The following is a 19,827-nucleotide window of genomic DNA, read 5'->3' as shown; positions in this document are numbered from 1 at the left end:
AAAACAGACTTGAAATTAATTTAAAACTTGATAGAAATTAAGTTATTAAGAGAAGCGCAAATATTGTAAACACATCTGTAAATGTTAATTAACAAACGCTTAAAGGTCCAGTGTATGAAAATGAGCAGCACTACGGTGGCTGACAGGACTAAGATTTAATTTTTGCTTCTAGAAATAGCTCATATCAAATGAAATAGCTTATTTCACATATTTCTTAATTATTAGTTTATGATATGTCCTTTAAAAAGAAATACCATGAGTTTTTAGACCATCCTAATGACAGACAAAGTTATCCTTCACTTTATAGGTTAGGAACAACATAAGGTTGAGGAAATAACAACTTCTACAATTCCTGTAATTTTGCTGAAGTGTGTTGAAATATTTCCTGCATTAACCAAGAAAAAAACAAGCAGAAAAGGTTATCGGTTCTTCCGGTGACACACTGATATGAAAATGATGACTGTACTAAAGTAGAGGAGAACACATATGATACTGTGTTTGCTATTTGACATTCGGGACAAATGTAAATTTGTCGTTTCCCTTTCATTCACTTCAAGTACAAAGCAAACTGCAATTTCATGCTTCAAACAGACATGTTAAGGACTTTTTACTGAAACCCAGGAACAATATCCATGCATTTTAAGAGGGAAACAGATATCAGTTTCAAGACAAGCCACTTTTTATTTACATTTGGTTTCTGACAGACCCAGTTGGATTGCGTTCCACCTTGTTTAGCTCAGCTCTAAACATGAACAGATTCTCTAACTTAAAAACAAACAAAAAGTAAAGAAGGGAAATGTGGTGAAGATTTCACAATGTCTGCTAAAGATTAGAACACGCTAGTCAAAGCTAAAAGTAAAAGCTTTAAACAGAAAAACAGGATGAAATGTTTTGTGATCCTACAGTTCTTTAAATATTCATGACAGGGTTTTGTGCTCTACCAGCTACAATCACTCATGTACTTTCTTAAAACGATTGCAAAAATACCCAACCACCGAATATTCTTTATGACATCCAATAACAGTTTATAGTATAGCTTGCTGTTATCCGTATACATACGTTTTCAATTACCTGGAATGCGATATATATTTAATCCTGTTTACAACCCTAAAAAGCTGGATTACACTACAAGGCCTCACACCAAACATGGTTAAAAAAGCAGTCATACTTCATTCACTGGATGTAAGTACATGATGCGGGTAAAGTGTGACAAAATGTGTTTAATATTGACCAGCCAATGGCATGGCCATTTACAAAGTCTCCAAGTGTGACATTGTGATGCCTAGTATTTCAATATAATATATATTTACACGTCATTCCTTCTGTTGCACTGGGCTCACAGCTCCACCTAGAGGCGATTATTAATCTATCAACCTTACATAACATTAAATCAAAACCAAGTCAGTTTCGTTCAGTGTTGTGAAAGTCCTTTAATCAATTGTAGGATTTAGAAAAATCAGTTCTTGATTATGAAAAGTTATAAATTCAAAATGGTTTCCGACAGCAAACAGACCGTCTCCGGAAAAAATAACCATGACCACTTCAAACTCTTTTTGGTTCTCTGTTGTTGCTTACAACGAAAGTAACAGACTGAAAATATGCCTAGACACAAAACATACAAGATAAAGAACTTTTTTACTTGAAAACTGAAAAGATAACATATCATTCCACCTTCCTAATCAATGCAGAAAAACGACAAAACAGCTTCAAAAGACATTTCTTTAAAAACACTAGAATCTCCATCAAAACCATGTTGGTATCCAGATCATTTTCAGACAGAGATAAGGGTTTCCACTTAGGCCAACAGTGAAGCAGGATTGAATTTGCTATAGTTAGGATCACAACGGGCTTCAGATCAACAACCTATTTAAAAAGCAAAATAAAACAAAACAGGCCTATCAGTGAAACCTTCATCCTTAAGAAACTCATGATGTCGCCATCGGCATAGGCCCATATGAGTTATTTAAAGAAGGGCGGGGTAATGTAATAATAAAGGTGCATGTACATGTTTTCAGATTAAGCAGGGTCAGACGGAGGCAGGGGGGCTGGATCACCGGCGTGTGGGCCTGAGGAGCTGTGTGGCTGTGACTGAGTCTGGAAACAGGTTATGGTAAGTGGGGAGAGGCACGTAGGCAGCTGTGATCATTTTACCTGGTATAGAACACAAGTAATGATTATCAGTGCATGTACAAATACAAAAGCCAAAACCACAAAGTGAAAAGCTTGGAAAAAAAATATGGAGTTTCACCTGCAAACCACCGTCCGTGCAGGGCGCCGACGACAGTCATTGCAACAGGGATGCTCTGACATTTTACATAAACATTTCCCTGCCAAACAAAAGTGTGAATTAGGTGATGTCAGGCAGATGCGTCAATACGTTATCACTTCATTCTAGTCCAAAATGGTCTCAGATTCGGTAAGATTGTGCTTACTTGAGGAGAGTTCTTATCGACGTAAATGTGAACAACACCTCCTTGTTTATTGCACTCATCAATTACATCGTCCTGTATCTCGACGTCCCAGCCAGGTTCATCTTCCCTAAAATACACAAAAAGTTATCTTTCTTTTAGCCAGAAAGCATCCCATTTGGGTAACACCAAACTGTACACAGGAAAAATTGTAACGGGCAACTTACGATTGTGGATTGAACATGTTAGACAGCTGTAAACACTGTGTGGCCAGTGGCTGGGTCGGAAGGTTCATGGCTTGATTCATCCCAGGATTAGGCAGAATAGGAGCTGGAATATTAGCTGAGGCTTTACCGAACACAAATAACACATTCACAGTTAAAACAACCTTAATATTTCCTTTCAGCAATTTCCTAATACTAAGTCATTAAATTGGCATGAAAAGCTGCTGACAAACAAATAAATAGTGGGAACTAGACAGTCTGGAGAATCAACAGACTCTGTTTGAGCTGTTCAAATCTTAAAGTTGGATTTAATAGTTACCTGAGGCAAACTCCTAAAATTTCAGTGCATTTTTAATAATTCAGCTAGATATACGAGATTATATGCAATATTCCTGTAAATCCAATATTATTAACATCCCATTTGTGAGATCTGATCAAGGTTTTTATATTAAAGTCAAAGATAAAACTGCTACGGACTCAAGTAGAAAACTTAAGGCATATCTTTGTCAATACTGCAATTACAACTTCTATGATGAACAACATATTTAAATATTATTTTTAACTAAAGGGCTTTAATTTGTGTTCATTTTTAGATTTTACGTGTAAAGACCTTCAAACATTGATGCAAGTGATAATTCAAAAGCAGCATAAATTTAGGCTTCTAGCTTTTTTGAACAGAAAAGAGCACCTTGACTTTGGGAGCAAAACTCCCAAAACGTTTTATTCTATAAGAATCACTTCATTAAATATATCATTGAATTTAACATAAAGCTCCAAAGACGCACCATTTGCAAAAGCAGCAGAGCCACTCATCTGTAAAGCATGCTTGGCAGCAGCAGGAATCTGCAATCCTGTACCTACAAAACACCCAGAACAACTTTACAATGACATCACCACAAGAGCATCTGAATGAGTGACTAGTACGCAGGATAAAGCTGTACCCTCTGCCAGTCTAGCCATCAGCTGAAGACGGCCCGTTGTGCCCAGGTCAATGCCAGTTCTCTCCAGCTCATCATTGTCCAGGAAGGAGCTGGCGTTAGAGGCATCAGTTCGCTCGGTAACGTGACCCACCTTCATCGGCCGCCCAGCGAGCTCAAATCCATTCAGCTGATCCAAGGCTTTTTTAGCACATTCTGCATCGGCAAACTTTGGGAAAAAATACCAGGACTCTGTGTAACTTGGCAATAAGAACTTAAACAGGTGCAAAATCCGTTATCTTTAACCATATTGAATCTGAACTCACTGATATGAAGCCATATCCTTTTGACCTGCCTGTCTCATTGTCCATCATCAGCTGTATGCCTTCAATCTGATGAGAGAAACTTTTAGTTGAACAAACATTTCATCTATCTTGCTGTTACTGCCTGTTTATGTAATAGAAATAATTACCACACCTTGCCGAAAGGCTCAAAGATGCCCCTGAGCATGTCTTCAGTGATGTTGAAGTGCAGGGAGCCCACATACAGCCGCATTGGTCCGATGCCTCCCCTCTGGAGATTTAAAGCCATGGCTGCTGCTCTGTTCTTCTCAGCCTGAAACACATGAACAGAATTTATCAAACGTGTGTACACTCAGCTCACAATTTAATACAATACATGATACAGGGCTCACAATATTTAGAACAAACTTTAAATTAAAACTGAAATAAAACTATTTCTGGACCCTCTTTTTCAATAACTTTATAGAATTAACAACATCAAAGTTAAATGGAATGTTCGGTTTTGAAAAATAATTATTAAATATAAACAGGTCCGTCACTAAAAAATTATACTTATACCATAAAATTAGAAGACAGACATCACAATTTAAATGTGTGGTTATGTTATGACCTGTGAAGCCTGGACTATGATTGGCACTCCCAGAACACGTTGCCCCGTCAGTCCAATTGCCAGCGGTACGGAGGTCGAATCTACAAACTCAATGTAGGCAATTCCCTTTGACCTCCGAGAGTTTCTATCAGAGATCATCCTCACGTCACGAACCTTAAAAAAAGCACATAAATCACAAATGTTACAGTTAATTTTAAAGAGTTATTAGTTACTTAAGCAGACATTTATTCACATTTACTCATGCCAATTCAAACCTGCATGACTTTTCTTTTTTCTGCAGAACCCACAGGAGAAAGAATCACAAACATGTTTTAAACATGAGGGGGAACACAGTTCAATTGTGACCCTGGACAAGGTTTGTATGGGTTTGTAAGAGTATGACTAACAAAGGCAGAGATACAAAGGTGGAGTGCGCAAAAATTGAAATATTGAGAAAATTGCCTTTGAAGTTGTTAATCAGAGGCACTGTATCAGGCCATCCACTTACAAAAATAAAGTTTATATATTTAGGGTAGGAAACTTACAAAATATCTTCATGATACATGATCTTTACTTAATATCCTAATGATTTTTGGCATAAAAGAAAAATGTATCCTTTTGACCCCATACAATGTATTTTTAGCTTTTACCTGAAATGTTCCTGTGTTACTTAAGACTGGTTTTGTGATCCAGGGTCACGATTAGGGATGTGCACGAATGTTGGAATATTTGATCAGCAATAATTATTCGAAAATTAAAATGATATTCGAATATTCGTAAGAATGAAAACTGCGTCACCACAGGGTTGGATTTGTCTGGTCTTATTTAACTCTTCTTCACATCATCTGTAATGACTTTTTAATATACAGAAACTATAAAAAATCATGTGTATGTGTCCCTAAATCTTTGTTATGTCAGATCGCAAGCTAGTTTAAATATTTCACGGCAGCCTGACGGATCGCGCGTTATGCTCGGCTCACATCACCCTTTAAAAACCGTTTAGAAACTTGAGCCACAGAATTAGGTCACATTACTTGTATATAAGTGTGTATAAAAATACCAACGCAATATTCAATGATTAGATAATTAATTAATTACCATAACTTGTTCGGAGCGGTTGTTTGTTTGTTAGAAATATGCTATGCTAACTAATGCCGATTTCAACAACTGTACATTTCACTGCAACTAATGTTAATAAGTTTGGCCTTAACATAAGACCTGGTATCTTTTTCCATACCTAAAGCCTGTATTTTCCTCCTCAGAACTTCAAATAGGGTCAACGCTTGTAAATAAATTTGCACTGATGGTTTTTCGGGGGTTTGTTTTAAAAAGCGCTGCAATTCCTTCGTTAGGTTGCCTTAGTTGATTTAATTTATTGATGCAAATCTAAACAAGACAGACACTGACCATGACACAAAGAAGAAAACAATATTGATATGCGGTGGTGATCAGCAGGATTAGTAACTCTTCCTCAGATGACGGTCACGTAATAAACAACGTAATAAAGGACAACAAGCACAACAATGGCTCCGTCTTTGTTTTTAGGATCAATTAACAGTCGGCATAGAGGTATCAAGCCTGTTTACCTTATTTATTATCAATATTACAAACAAAGCCAGAAATTCTTTTCAGATCTGGGTTTTGTTACCGGGAGTTAGAGAAGAGGAGCGCTTTTTCTCCGCTGTCGGCTTGTTGAACAGACTTTCACCAGTAGTAAAATAGACCAATATGCTTATTTTTCTTATCAAGAACATGTAAAACAAAATAAACAACATAACCATATATCACAGATTGTCAATAAACGTTGCGTTTTGTTTTTGCATGATTTCGCTTTACACCGGTTTAAATGCAGTTATGTTTTTCTTTTTTCAACGTCCCTAATCTTTTCAACATTAAAAACCTATATACAGGATATAATATTAGTGTAATATGAATATTTAATGATAATTATAAGCCTAATGTGAAATTGTGAAAAACAAACGGCTTTATGAATTTAATTTAAAATGCACACCAGCCTAAAAAAACAGTAAAGACCTTAACAAAATAGGCACAATAAACGAGGCTTTAAGAAGAAAACAAGTTCTAGTGCATGTAGTGCATCATACTTTTCCTACTGCTGAGAAGAAGTCTTCTAGATCTCTGGGCCTTATTCTGGCAGCCAGCTGCATGCAGAACACTGTGCGGGCGTCTCTTTCCTCTGGGGTCAGATTATCTATTGGTTGCCTGTTTAAGAAAAGACCGAGGTCATCAATAACATAAATGCATGTAATTTCCCTCTGGATATATAAAAACAGCAAGATGGAATTCAAGATGGAATTCAAGATGGAATTCCCTAAACATAAGTCATTATATAATCATAAACATATAACATGATCAACATTCTGAATACCCTATAAATGATAAATGTACTTTTAAGGCTTCATTATGAAAAAACATGCAAATGTGTTAAAACTGCAATGTACTTTCCATTCAAAGCATTAGTCAGTTATTCCACTGTCATAAAGCACATGTTCTTTTATTTGACACTAAACAAGTCAAGATCAGGCTATCTGACATCTCAAAGTGCATTTACACTGAAAAGAGAGCACAGATCAGCTAAAACGGATTGAGGCAGTTATTTATAAAAGGTGTTAGACGCTCCATTAACTCTCCACCTCCTCCCTCATGTTAATACATCAAGCTTGCAGCTACCAGCAAACCTGCTTTAAGCTTCACATGAATGTGTCAGACATTAAATTAATTTGTCTCCCAGAATGGTTATGACCCCCCCCCCAAAAAGCAGATTAATCCTAAAAGGTGTACATGCAGGAATAAAAACAAGTTCACATGACAGAGATGTGAACAGACAACTTCACATGGCACAGCAATGAAAGTCTCACCTGACTGGGGTCTTGTCCTTCTTAAATGGGCTTTTGCTTCGGGAGCGCTTGCGACTGGGGAAATAACATCACAGTTAGTCTGAGTTTGAATAAATGCTGTGTATGATTATTCATAAAGCACAGCACAAGCCATAGAGAAGACAAAATTATAGAAACCTGTGCTTGGTGAAATGCTGTGGGCCAGTCTTGCCTCCGGAACCTCCGTTTATTTTCTGCCCCACACTATGATAGAAAACATCAACTGTTCAGAAATTAAGGGCATGAGAGTAATAATCTACTAAAGCCAATAGGGTGACAGGCTGCATTGTGCGCTTCTGAATCATTTGCTGGAAAACAGCAGACCTAACTGCTTGCTAAATGGGTGCTATCTGAAGTGTGTTATTTTTGGCACTGACGTTGCTCGACCAACCATTAACTTTCAATACGATTTAAGTAAAAATGAATAAGGCTGACTTACGGTGCATACAAAAAGTATTCACAGCGCTTCACTTTTTCCACATTTTGTCATGTTACAGTCTTATTACAAAATGGAAGTATTCACAACCTTTGCCATGACACTCAAAATTGAGCTCAGGTGCATCCTGTTTCCACTGATCTTCCTTGAGATGTTTCTACAACTTGATTGTAGTCCACATGTGGTAAAGTTGATTGGACATGATTTGGAAAGGCACACACCTGTCTATAAAAGGTCCCACAGTTAACAGTGCATGTCAGAGCACAAACCTAGCCATGTAGTTCAAGGAATCGTCTGTAGACCGGCGTGACAGGATTGTATCGAGGCACAGATCTGGGGAAGGGTACAGAAAAATGTATGCAGCATTGAAGGTCCCAATGAGCAAAGTGGCCTTCATCATCTGTAAATGGAAAAAGTTTGGAACCATCAGGACTCTTCCTAGAGCTGACCGCCCGGCCAAACTGAGCGATCGGGGGGAAGGGCCTTAGTCAAGGAGGTGACCAAGAACCTGATGGTTACTCTGACAGAGCTCCAGCATGTCTCTGTGGAGAGAGGAGAACCTTCCAGAAGAACAACCATCTCTGCAGCACTCCACCAATCAGGCCTGTATGGCAAAGTGGCCAGACGGAAGACACTTCCCAGTAAAAGGCACACGATAGCCCCCCCGGTGTTTGCCAAAAAGCACCTGAAGGACTCTCAGACCATGAGAAGCAAAATTCTCAGTACTGATGAAACAAAGATTTAACTCTTTGGTCTGGAGGAACCAGGCACCGCTCATCTCCTGACCAAAAGTTTTTCAGCAGGAGGAACTGGGAGACTAGTCAGGGTCGAGGGAAAGATTAATGCAGCAATGTACAGAGACATCCTCAATGAAAACCTGCTCCTGAGCGCTCTGGACCTAAGACTGGGGCGAAGGTTCGTCTTCCAACAGGACAATGACCCTAAGCATAGAGCCAAGATAACAAAGGAGTGGCTACAGGACAACTCTGTGAATGTCCTTGAGTGGCCCAGCCAGAGCCCAGACTTGAACCCGATTGAACATCTCTGGAGAGATCTGAAAATGGCTGTGCACTGAAGCTCCCCATCCAACCTGATGGAGCTTGAGAGATCTTGCAAAGACTAATGGGAGAAACTGCCCATAAATAGGTGTGACAAGCTTGTAGCATCATACTCACGAAGACTTGAGGCTGTAATTGGTGTCAAAGGTGCTTTAACAGTATTGAGCAAAGGCTGTGAATACATGTGCTTTTTTCGTTAATACATTTGCAAAGATTTCAAACAAACTTCTTTCACAGCACTGTGAATACTTTCCAGATGCACTGAATCAGCTGGCATGCAACAAAGTCAGAAGTTAATTTTACTAAGCTCTGCTTAGACCTTTTCAGCTAAACAGAAGAGTCCAAAGTTAAACTTACAATGGGCTCCTGCGCCCACGGTAACGTCCGCCCCGATCCCGGCCACGTAATGGTGAACGCCTGCGTTCTTTGCTCTTCGATCGTTTGTGCTCACGGCTGCGACTCCTGCGGTGTTCTCGACTCTTCTTTTGCTCCCTGCTTCTGCTCCTCCGGCGGTCTGGACTGGGACTGTTGCTGCGTCTTTTCCTAAAGGAATCAATTCATCATCAGCACTTTTAAATTATTACCAAATCATAACAAATGTCTAAATGTTGAGAAGATCAAAGAGCTTACTTTTTCTTGTGATCGCCATCGTGACCGTTGGCACTGGAGGTCTTGCTTTCTCCCTGAGAAGAATTGATAAAAGAATATCATGAGCAAGGAGAGGTAGCACTGCTAGCAAAGAGGCATGGGGAACAGAGTGAGATGTGATCCTCACTGCAGAACACTAGAACCAGTGAGCGGATCCAGATCCAACTCCTCACACTTTATATACTTGGCTGCAATTTGGAGAGTTAAGTTGCAAGCCATGGTCGCCAACGTTTGCTTTAATTAATGTTATCATCATTTTGTGCATGCCTGTAAGTAATGATCACAGCAGCAATGCGGGATTTTTAGGAGGATGTATTGTCAGAAACGAAATATAATATAGAAAACCATTTCATCAGAGGTGACTTTACGTAATGAACCGTTACGTTTGTTTTACCTTAGAATAAGCTTTTTCCATCTACATACGGAACGGGCCTACATACATTGAATTTGGCGTGTTGTGCTGCTATGTTTTGTACAGTAGCCCTAAAAGGACCACCAGCTCTACAAAGCTTCCTCTCCTCTAACCTGCAGTACATAAACGTCGACTAACTTACTCCTAGCTGCCATCTCTGTCAGATCAAATGCCTTCAACTGCATTGCTATTTACTGTTAGCTAGCTCTCTCCCAAACGTGTTGTACAATGCAAGCATGAAATGCTTCGCTTTATCATAGCTTAGACCACACAAATAATAATGCAGATAAATAAAATAGGCGAAGACGACACAAGAAATGTATATACAAGCAGCACACTGGTTCCAGATAAACGACGCTCAAAACTGCTCCGTCACACAGCTAGTTTTACAACAACAACATATCTTCGTTCTAACAAACAGAAAAATCCACTTTACTCACATTCTGATCCGAATCAAAGCAATCTCCACTGTGTGATTTTTTGACAATCTTTCTCTCCAAAGTCTCTCTGTTGGAAAGTATCTCCATAGATATCTATGATTATCTCAGCTTAAAGTCTTAGTCCCACGGCTCCTAATGCGTCTCTGCTGTAAAGTCTTTATAATATTAACACACAGGTCCTGACTTTTATCCTTCTTTTTAATTAAAAAATAAGATATCACTCTTCCAACCGTCTTTCTAATGCTCACATAATCTCTTCCCTGCGTCAACATGAGAAGACATGCTTGGACAGAGATTGGTTGCAATTCTCGAACTCACCACAGGGGGGCGCTATAAATACCACTCTAGACCTTTAACACAAACCCTTTCCTTAAACCTAAATGTATCAAAATACGCTATTAAAAGTACCCGAATCCTTACCCTAAATCTAATGAAATACATTTTATGAAAATGCGTTAATAAACAAAGTTTGTCTTCAGCAAGTTTTAACATCAAAAGAATAACTAGTTACGACTCGATGCGAAAAGGAGAGGTGGGAGGAGACTGGATTCAGTGTCAACCAATCACAGTGCAATGAGAGGAGACTGGATCTGGATCCAACCTGGCCCCCTGGATCTTGCGTTCTGCAGTGAGGAGCTACTGAACAGAGTGAACACTATCATTTAATAGAACTGAGGAAAGAAAAAAAATCATATGGTTGAAATTCGATATTGTGGAATATTCCTATAATTTGCTAGAAGTGATAAATCACTTGTTTTGTGTCTCATTTTTGAATAAATCTTTCTGCTACACATAAACGGATAAACGTATTCAAATAAAAATAAGAAGCTTTAAGCAGAGTCTTGCAATAACTTGAGAAAATATTTCCCTATTTTCTCACCTGTTTACCATTGCACATAAAACAGCAAATTAACTTTGAAAGTGATTCTTTTGCTGAACAACAACTTACTAGCAATGCGCAATACTACGTTATGGATTCCCTGATGACTCGGTGTAATTAGGTTGGTTTACGTTACACCAATCAGACAGACTCTGTTCAAATTCTTAACCTGTGATCATAGAAATATGTGAAATGCAGGAGGCTCTTGAGGCTCATTTTTAAAATAGAAAATGTTAACCCGACATGTAACCCCCATGTTGGAATGCTCAAAATAGCACAGAGCACGACACTTGCAGCCAAATACATCTGACTGAATGGGAATGGCTGTAACAGCAATGTTTTAAAGAGAATTCAGTTTTTCCAAGATAGAAGCTATACAGTGTTTAAAAGCATAGCATGCTGCCGGCATGCTAATTAAATCACCATGGCTAAAATATCACAAGCATCATAAAATAATAAAAAACTAGTGGCTGGACAGCTAGTCAACCATTGTGACCAATCCCTAGTGCCTAATGTTAACAGAGAATGTTTTTTAGGGGACCCTCAAGGCTATAGTTTAGGTACCCTGCTATTTTTAACGTAAGTCTTGCTGCAGCCATGCTATAGAGCTGCTAAAGGGCATTCCAGTGTTGATGCTGTCAGTCCGTGAGATCTTCCCCAGTAAGCGTGGTTGGACTGTGAGAGCTCGGTGTCATCTTTGTCTCACAGCTCGTCCTGAAGCAAACAGGGATTTACACGGCTTAGTCATATTGCGTCCCAAAAGACAACGCAAAATCAAAGTAAGCCATAAAAGAGACCACTTTAAACCTCATTAAAAGATTGTGGTTTTCGTCTTACTTGCCTTATTTTGAATCCATTACAATTGAACCATCACAGGCAGAAGTGTAATTTATTAATTTTCAAAGAAGCAAAGTATTCTTTCTGACAAAATTATTACTTGGTGATATGTCATTTTTTAAGATAGTAGACAACTGAAGGATGAAGAGATATAGCTACACTGTGTCAAGGTCATGCACAATCCAAATGCTAATGTGAACGATTATAGAGACCATTACAACAGACTGGGCAGAGAGACAGTATTTAAACAGGCAAAGTAAAATTTAAAGGGGTCATATGAAATGGTTAAAACTAATAGTATCGTTTGTTTTAGATGTATTGCCGTGAGTATACACGATTTAAGAAAAAAAAACGCTGTATTTTACACATGCCAAGCATGTTTGTATCTCCTCTTTGTCAGGGCTTTCTGAAACACGCATATTCTTTACAAAGCTCATCTTTCTGAAGGTGAGATGTGCTATGATTGGCCAGTAAACCAGTGCGTCGTGATTGGCCGAATACTGCAAGCGTGTGGCGGAAATGTAACGCCTCTTAGCATATTAGGAACATCAGGTTGCAAAGAAATTGTACTGACAGGTACGCACACCTTACTTGCGTATACATTTGGTCTTAGTCGAGTCATATCACAAACTAAAGTAGATTTGTGGGGGTGTGGTTACACGAGGTGTTTCAGGCAGGTCTGGGTGAGCATTCGCTTGTAGATAGAATGCATGAATGACTTTAATTTTTGCAATTTTATGTCTTATACATGCATGGGCAATTTATAACACACCAAAGACAAACATGTATTCACGCCATATGACCCCTTTTCTCATTGAATGAAACCAAGTACATGGTTCCCAGATTATATATCTTAAATTAAGAGGGCACAGGTGTCTAACACCGTTAAGGGCATGGGGCACTGTGCCTAGCTATATCCCTGCCCAGGACAGTTTAAAATCAGAGGTTGGCCTAAATGACAGTATATTAAACAGTGATTTAACTGTGAAAACATGAAGGTCTTATTTTAGGGGGACCATACGAGCCCTTTTTTCCCCAACACGTCCTGGCAAGGATTTCGGGTGGGTCCTACGAAAGTCGCATTGCCGACTGCATTTGTCATCACATTTCAGTTGAAAAAACATTATAAAATGTAAAAAAAATTCTCAAAAGACATATAATCATTGTAGTTTCATTCTTACCTTGAAATGTAACGGTTGCTTTTTGAATTAAAACCTGAAATAATAAACCTCGAGGATGTATGCGGCAGACAAATACTACCTCCAGAGAGACGCACCGGAAATCCTAGCCTAGACGGGTCTGGGAAAAATTGCACGTTTGGTATCACTATATCGTATCTAGTTATACTAAGACATACCTTTTAGCCTGATGTTTAATAGCTTTGATCTCATGGAAACATGGCTAAAAACAATATTTAAATACTGTCTCTGTTCCATGTCACATCATGTTTCATCCACTGGCATTTATTCACCTTGCTGAAAGCAAACAGGTGATTGGATGGTCTAGGGTGGCGGTCTGTTTGTGTTTTACCTAAGGGATCACAGTACATCAATACATTGCGCAATTACTACCTTACTTTTTTTCACAGTTCACACTGGAATCAAAGATGTATTCAGGGGAGTAGAGGTGAGATATCATTAGGCAAGTCTATAAAGAGAGATAGACGGGCATTTATTTGTAATTCAGGATAATTCACACTGCACAACATCACTCTCTTATAAACAATACACATCATACACTTCAGTCAGGCACAGAAAACAAATGCAGGGTTTCTGACTAGCCTTAGGTCTGCAAAAGCACAAATGCCAACCGAAAAATGAGACCCGGTCACTTCCGGCCTTCAACCCACCTTCTTATAAGGAGCTTCCAGCATGGCCTCAACATCGAAGTCATCCGCCATCCTGACCAACTGCGGAGGAAATTCAGTTTGTTGTAATTTCCCTCGGTTTTTTCGTCAATTTCTTGCTAATATCCATCAATATAAATCAACAACAACAAAACACAAAACAAAGGGCTATGTTTTTTGGTTTAAATAACATGGGTCGCGAGCCACTACAACACCATGTGCATTACATAAGCCGCAGCTTTACACGCTAAGCTAATACCGAAAATGCACTACAAGCAGTTGACGTAAAAATACAGTTGAATCCGAAACTAATTTATATTATTGCAAAATTACCTGCTTTTATTTAGGATTCCAGATTATTGTCGCGACCTCTGCGACGCGCGTGAGCCTGTCAGCACAACCGTCAAACAAACGATTAAATCCGCGTACAGTCCTGCCGGTGTTAATTTAACAACACATACATTGAACAACGATTCAAACACGTAATAAAACCCGATAAATGTATCGCTGGACGCTTAAGAAGTTGTTTAGTGTGTTTGTTAGGTTTTCCCTAAGTCAACTTCCTGCTTAGCCCAAAATGGACGCTGATGGTGGGCGGGGCTTCTCTCGTGACACAAATGAGATCCCAATTCCTGGTTAGACAAGTTTTATTTTCCACATACACAGATAAGTTATATAAATATTTCGAGTCATCAAATAAATATTCCTGATGGTAGGTTATACATATTTTCGCGTTTATTTAAAAGATCCACTTTTATTTTCAAGAAAAACAATAAAGACGGTTATTTTAGTGGTCAACTTTAAATAGTAAAAGAAATCAATAAACATCAAGTATTACGATACAACTAAAATAAATATTAGTGCGTTGCAATTGACAAATAATAAATGATGAAGATTTACATTGTGCATGAATGACAACAGTTGCATGTTTTTAAATTGAGCAAACTATGGCCCAGAGCAACCTCCACTTAAATGACAAAAGGTTATCACATCATATTACAGTTCTGCATGCAATTGCAGGGTAGTTTGAGTTTTTTTTACACACAAACGTGTTATCTCAGATGTACATGAGATAAAAGTGGCAGGGACAGGGCATAACCCTAAGTTTTATAATCAATTGAAATAAAACAAAGTCTACACAATTTATGGGAAATCTGTTAACTTATAACTTTGATAAAGATAATGTACAAGTAGAAGTGAAATAAACATTGTACCCTTTAGTACTCAACTATTTTTTATTAAGGTGAAAAACAGACTAAAGTCACATCAATGCTTCTTTTAAATGACCACATAGCAACACTCTGACTTTATATTCATGAATGAATATCAATATTACTAATATTAGAAGAATTAATTCTTAAAATATTTTACAAAAACATTTTTTATCAAAATATACTCACATATGATGTATGAAGATACACATAAAGCAACCTGTATCCACCAAACATTAAAACAGCCCATCATTTTATTACAGGTAAATGTAAGTACCAGCTATTAAGCTAATCAGTACTCGTAGGTGTTTTATGGCCTGGCCAGACATTCAATATTATTGAATAGTCCTGCCAAACATCTGTCCACTGCTAAATGCAGTTGTCTTTATTCAACATCAGTATTGCATGTGTCTTTCGGAACATGAGACCATATTTCCTGCTGATTATTTTCTTGAGGAACATCGAAGAAAAGCTCATCATCAAAACAGTTTTCATCCGTGGGAGAGGCCAGATACGGCAGCTTGAGAATAGCTCCAGTCAAGAATCCCCCCACCATTGATGCAGCGATGGTGCCGAACACTGCGGCCAGCTGAAACAGAGCTTGCTCCTGTGCGCTCCGACCCAAGCCCGCCTCTAGGTCTGGAATCAGTTTCTGGAGCTCCTCCAGCAGAGGGTCTCCCTCCTTGGGTGCCATATACGAGAAAGTCTGGTAGAGACTAGGGCCGTACGTTTCCTCGCTGGCCATCAGGATGGCACAGATGCCAGCAAGGCTGGAAATGAGTCCCGTGAGTCCATGGAGGTTATGTATGCCACACTGATCTTGGATCCGTAGCCGGCGTGCCAGGAACGGGCTCAGGTATTTGTACCCCAGCATGCACGCTATGCAACCCAGTATCCCCAGCGCGTAAGCGGCGCCTGGGGAGATCATCATGTCCACGGAAGCCCCAACAGTTACCCCACCAGCCAATGTTACGTTCTGGACATCAGCCATGCTTATCTTGCCATTTTTGCTGAGTATTGTGGACAGGGCAAAAGCGGTGATCGTGGAGGCGCTGAGACCTATGAATGTGTGAAGAACGGCTCTGTGCTGGTCATCGCCCTTTAGGGTCAGCGCTGAGTTGAAAGACGGCCAAAACACCCAGAGGAACAGTGTGCCCATGACGGATAACAGATCTGATTGGTAACTTGATGCTTCTTTCGGATGTCCCTCATTTAGGCTGGGTCTGTATAGCACGAAGGTGACACCCAACCCAAAGTAGCAGGCGAACAGGTGGATGAGGATAGAGCCGCCGGCATCGTTGATCTTTAAGTATTTCACCACTACCCATTCTGTGATGGCAAACACTGGGATCTCGAGCATGGCCATGACCTAGAAAAGATACATATGTGAACTACGACTGACATTGACGATCATTTTGTAACTAAATGTGCAAAACACAGTACACTCTTAAAGAGGCAGTTCATCCAAAAAGGAAAAATTTGTCATCATTTACTCACCCTCAGCTTACTCGGGCACCTTTGACAATCATTTAAAATGATGTCCCAGAACTGAAAATTACTAACATTCATCCAAATATCTTTCTCTGTGTTCATTTGAACAAAAATAATTATATAGATTTGAAATTACACAAGGGTGAGTAAATTTGGGTGAACTATCCCTTTAAAAATAAAGGTGCTGTAGAAACACGGTGTAAGAAAGAGATGGTTCTTTAAAGAACCTTTGACTAAATGGCATCGCTGTGAAGAACCTTTTAAAGCATCTTTATTTTTAAGAGTGTGTAAACATATGATGTTATAGACTGATACACATGCTTTAAAGGGATTGTTCACCCAAAATGTGAATTCTATCATCATTTATTAACCCTCATGTCATTCCAACCTGTATGACTTTTTTGCCTCTGCAGAACACAAAAGATGATATTCTGAAGAACATTGGTAACCGAAACACATCGTCCCCCATGGACTCTCCATTGCATAGAGAAAACCACATAGACATTTCTCAAGACATAAGAGTAAATGAAGCATGTCAGAATTGTCATTTTTGGGTGAACTATCACTTTAAGGAACCGTTTCAACGTATATATTGCTTTAGGTATTTCCATAAATTCTGTAAATTAAAGCGATAGTTCACCCAAAAATAAAAATTCTGTTCTCATTTACTCTCATTTTCTTACGCAAAACACAAAAGAAGATATTTTGAAGAATGTTGTTAACTGGCGCCCATTCACTTGCATTGTTTTAGTCCGTACAATATCGTGAAAGGGGTTCAGTGCCAACTTTCTTCGAAATATCTTCTTTTGTGTTCTGCAGACGAAAGAAAGTCATAAAGGTTTGAAATGACAAAAGGGGAGTGAATGATGACAATAATTTTATTTTTGGGTGAACTATCACTTTCAGTGTTATCCTGCTAAAAAAAGTAATAAACTTACCAGCAACTGCACTGGACTGGTCTTCCCCAGCACTGCACCAAAAGAGATTAACACCACAGCGCAGGCAAATTCAGCATTTATCAGATTCATCACTCCAAGATGAATCTTCCCATCGTGATAAAACTGGAAGAAGCCCTGGAACAGAATAGCCCACTGAATGGCAAACGTGGCGGTCAGAAAGTTAAAGACCATGCCACCAAAACCATAGCGTCGGAAAAAAGCCAACAAGCAGCCAAATCCAATAAAAATCATCACTTGTATGTCGGCAAAAATCGAATAATTCTGATACAATAAGTTCTCCATGGGCTTCGTCTGATTGTTCTGTAGAACTGCATTAGCGCTGTCATCGTAAGTTACAAAGACAACATAAAAGACCACAATCACAACCTCTAATGTGAAAATGAGCACAGGAAGTCGCACACGCAAGCCTGTTGAGTGTTTCTTCATTTTCATTTCCAAGCGCCTCCAGTCACATCTCACTTTCTCTCTGGCTGAGTTTTATTTTATCTACTCTATCTTGATAAGCCAACTGCTGGTCATTGGCTAAAATGTCAAGTTGCATCACTCACAGGCTGCTGAGGTTATACTGTAGGGAAGCCAGCTGCACTTTGTCCTTGGTTATAACCAGTCTCAGGATTCGGATTGCTCAGCAGTTTTTCAACTTTAACAAAGGATATGCTAGACTTGTGTAAACCCGTATCACAAAACAGTGATAGATAGAGAGAGGCGCATAAAGAAACTCATTCACATCTTTATTGTGGTGATTAATGGGACATTCAGGCCCGGTTTCACAGACTGGGTTTAGTTTAAGCCAGGATTTAGTTAAATGATAAGAATTAGGAAGCTTTTATAAAAATGCCAAAGTAAACACAATGCTAATTGGAATCTTGAGACAAAACAATAGCATTGACATGTTTTAGGATCTGTCATTGCAAGTTATTTTCAGTTAAGACTTGCATTTTAGTCTGGGACTAGGCTTAAGCCTTGTTTGTGAAACCAGGCATCAGAGTTCAGGGCTTTGATAACTACAATGCTTCACTCATTGGCATGTTTTGAAAAGGCAGACTGAGGTGGTAAACTGTTAATAGCCCAATTATTCCATGATGCTGTCATAAAAAATTCAATCAGGTAAAACTTTGGTGTTTATGTAAATCTTCTTGTGTGTCAAAACAAAGCACTAATGGTCACCGACAGTATATTTACACAAATTGTGTGTGTGTATTACCCAAGAGTGGATTATATTCTGCTGGAGGCAAAAGGTCCTGTTAAAAAAAGTTATAATTTTCATGAATCTAACATTTAGGTTTGCTTCAACTGTGCTGGTCCACATGTCCACATGTTTATCACTTGGATGAAAGAAGTAAAGGACTGCAAATGCCATTATCTGATCTGATCTGAACTGAATTCAACATCAGAAATCTTGAAATCTTTGTTGCACTGAAATGGTTTAGTATATGTTTTTCACTAAATTGAATTGTTTGCATTCATGAGCACCGTTTGGTGTGTATATACAAATAGCAACCATGTTTTGTCTGATTAATAAAAATTTGTATTACCATCATGGTTAAACTGTTGTTACTATAATGAAACTACAGTAAATGTGTGGTTACTGTTCTTTACTAGAAATACCATAGTTAAACTATGTTAACTATAGTTTAAAATGATTCATTTTCATAATTTTCTTTATTGTGATATCAGCAGATCCCAAGTTAACACATGCACAAAGGAATTGATATGAGGAATTTAAATATAACATACATAGATTTTTATTATGGCTAGTTAGGAATTGTCTTAACAGAAGTATTGTAAAAAGCGACAGCAATAAAAATACATCTGATTAAAGTACCCAGACAATAAAGATCTGTGTTTTGTACTGTATTGATAAAGCAGTGTACTGTGGTACAGTGATAAAGGTGGTAAACATGGTACTGACATGCATGGACCATATTTTTGTGGTTCTTCCAAACACACAACACTCTTACAGGTGCTACAAAACATTCTTCATAGCGATGCCATTTTTGGTTCCCCAAAGAGTAACAAGAATAATTTCTTTCCTACATTGTATACCTTTTTGCATAGAACGTTTTGTTAAACAGAAAGTTTCTTCAGAAGTTAGATGTTTTTTATGAAACGACATTGTGTACAAACTACTATGGTACATTTTTGTACTTTTTTCGTACTTTTGATTGTAAACTGTTTGCTTGAATGCATGTCAAAGTACAGTTATTCAAATACATTATTCAAATGAAAACACAACAATAATATTTGTAATAAAGGACTTGAACTTTATTGC

At 38.5% G+C, this 19,827-nt stretch overlaps 2 protein-coding genes across 5 annotated transcripts; both read right to left on the bottom strand.

Moving 5' to 3' along the window:
- Window positions 1–1,415: 1,415 nt before the first annotated feature.
- On the bottom strand, window positions 1,416–14,515 carry rbm39b (RNA binding motif protein 39b). 4 transcript variants are annotated; one of them, XM_079467712.1, is made up of 17 exons: window positions 14,228–14,490; window positions 13,898–13,957; window positions 9,462–9,514; window positions 9,189–9,374; window positions 7,476–7,541; window positions 7,320–7,373; window positions 6,546–6,663; window positions 4,462–4,614; window positions 4,027–4,164; window positions 3,876–3,941; window positions 3,574–3,778; window positions 3,418–3,489; window positions 2,636–2,756; window positions 2,433–2,538; window positions 2,249–2,327; window positions 2,006–2,151; window positions 1,416–1,863 (listed from the first exon to the last, which is right to left on the bottom strand). In XM_079467712.1, exons 2-16 carry the CDS (start codon window positions 13,946–13,948, stop codon window positions 2,051–2,053), a joined length of 1,569 nt encoding a protein of 522 aa, XP_079323838.1. In that variant the 5' UTR covers window positions 13,949–13,957; window positions 14,228–14,490; the 3' UTR covers window positions 1,416–1,863; window positions 2,006–2,050. The 4 variants fall into 4 exon arrangements, with proteins under 4 accessions (XP_079323838.1, XP_079323837.1, XP_079323839.1 ...); XM_079467711.1 differs by having other exon boundaries at window positions 1,416–2,151; window positions 14,228–14,515; XM_079467713.1 differs by lacking the exons at window positions 13,898–13,957; window positions 14,228–14,490 and adding an exon at window positions 11,281–12,528 and having other exon boundaries at window positions 1,416–2,151.
- A 92-nt stretch (window positions 14,516–14,607) lies between these two features.
- Window positions 14,608–18,017, bottom strand: rh50 (Rh50-like protein). The gene is made up of 2 exons (XM_079467716.1): window positions 17,535–18,017; window positions 14,608–16,474 (listed from the first exon to the last, which is right to left on the bottom strand). The coding sequence occupies exons 1-2, from the start codon at window positions 17,985–17,987 to the stop codon at window positions 15,491–15,493; spliced, it is 1,437 nt and encodes a 478-aa protein (XP_079323842.1). The 5' UTR covers window positions 17,988–18,017; the 3' UTR covers window positions 14,608–15,490.
- Between the last annotated feature and the right edge of the window lie 1,810 nt (window positions 18,018–19,827).

The sequence above is a fragment of the Barbatula barbatula genome, assembly GCF_947034865.1.
Source record: "Barbatula barbatula genome assembly, chromosome: 11".
Classification (NCBI taxonomy): Eukaryota; Metazoa; Chordata; class Actinopteri; order Cypriniformes; family Nemacheilidae; genus Barbatula; species Barbatula barbatula.
Note: the sequence above shows the minus strand (reverse complement) of the source record. Positions and strands in the feature narration are given on the sequence as shown.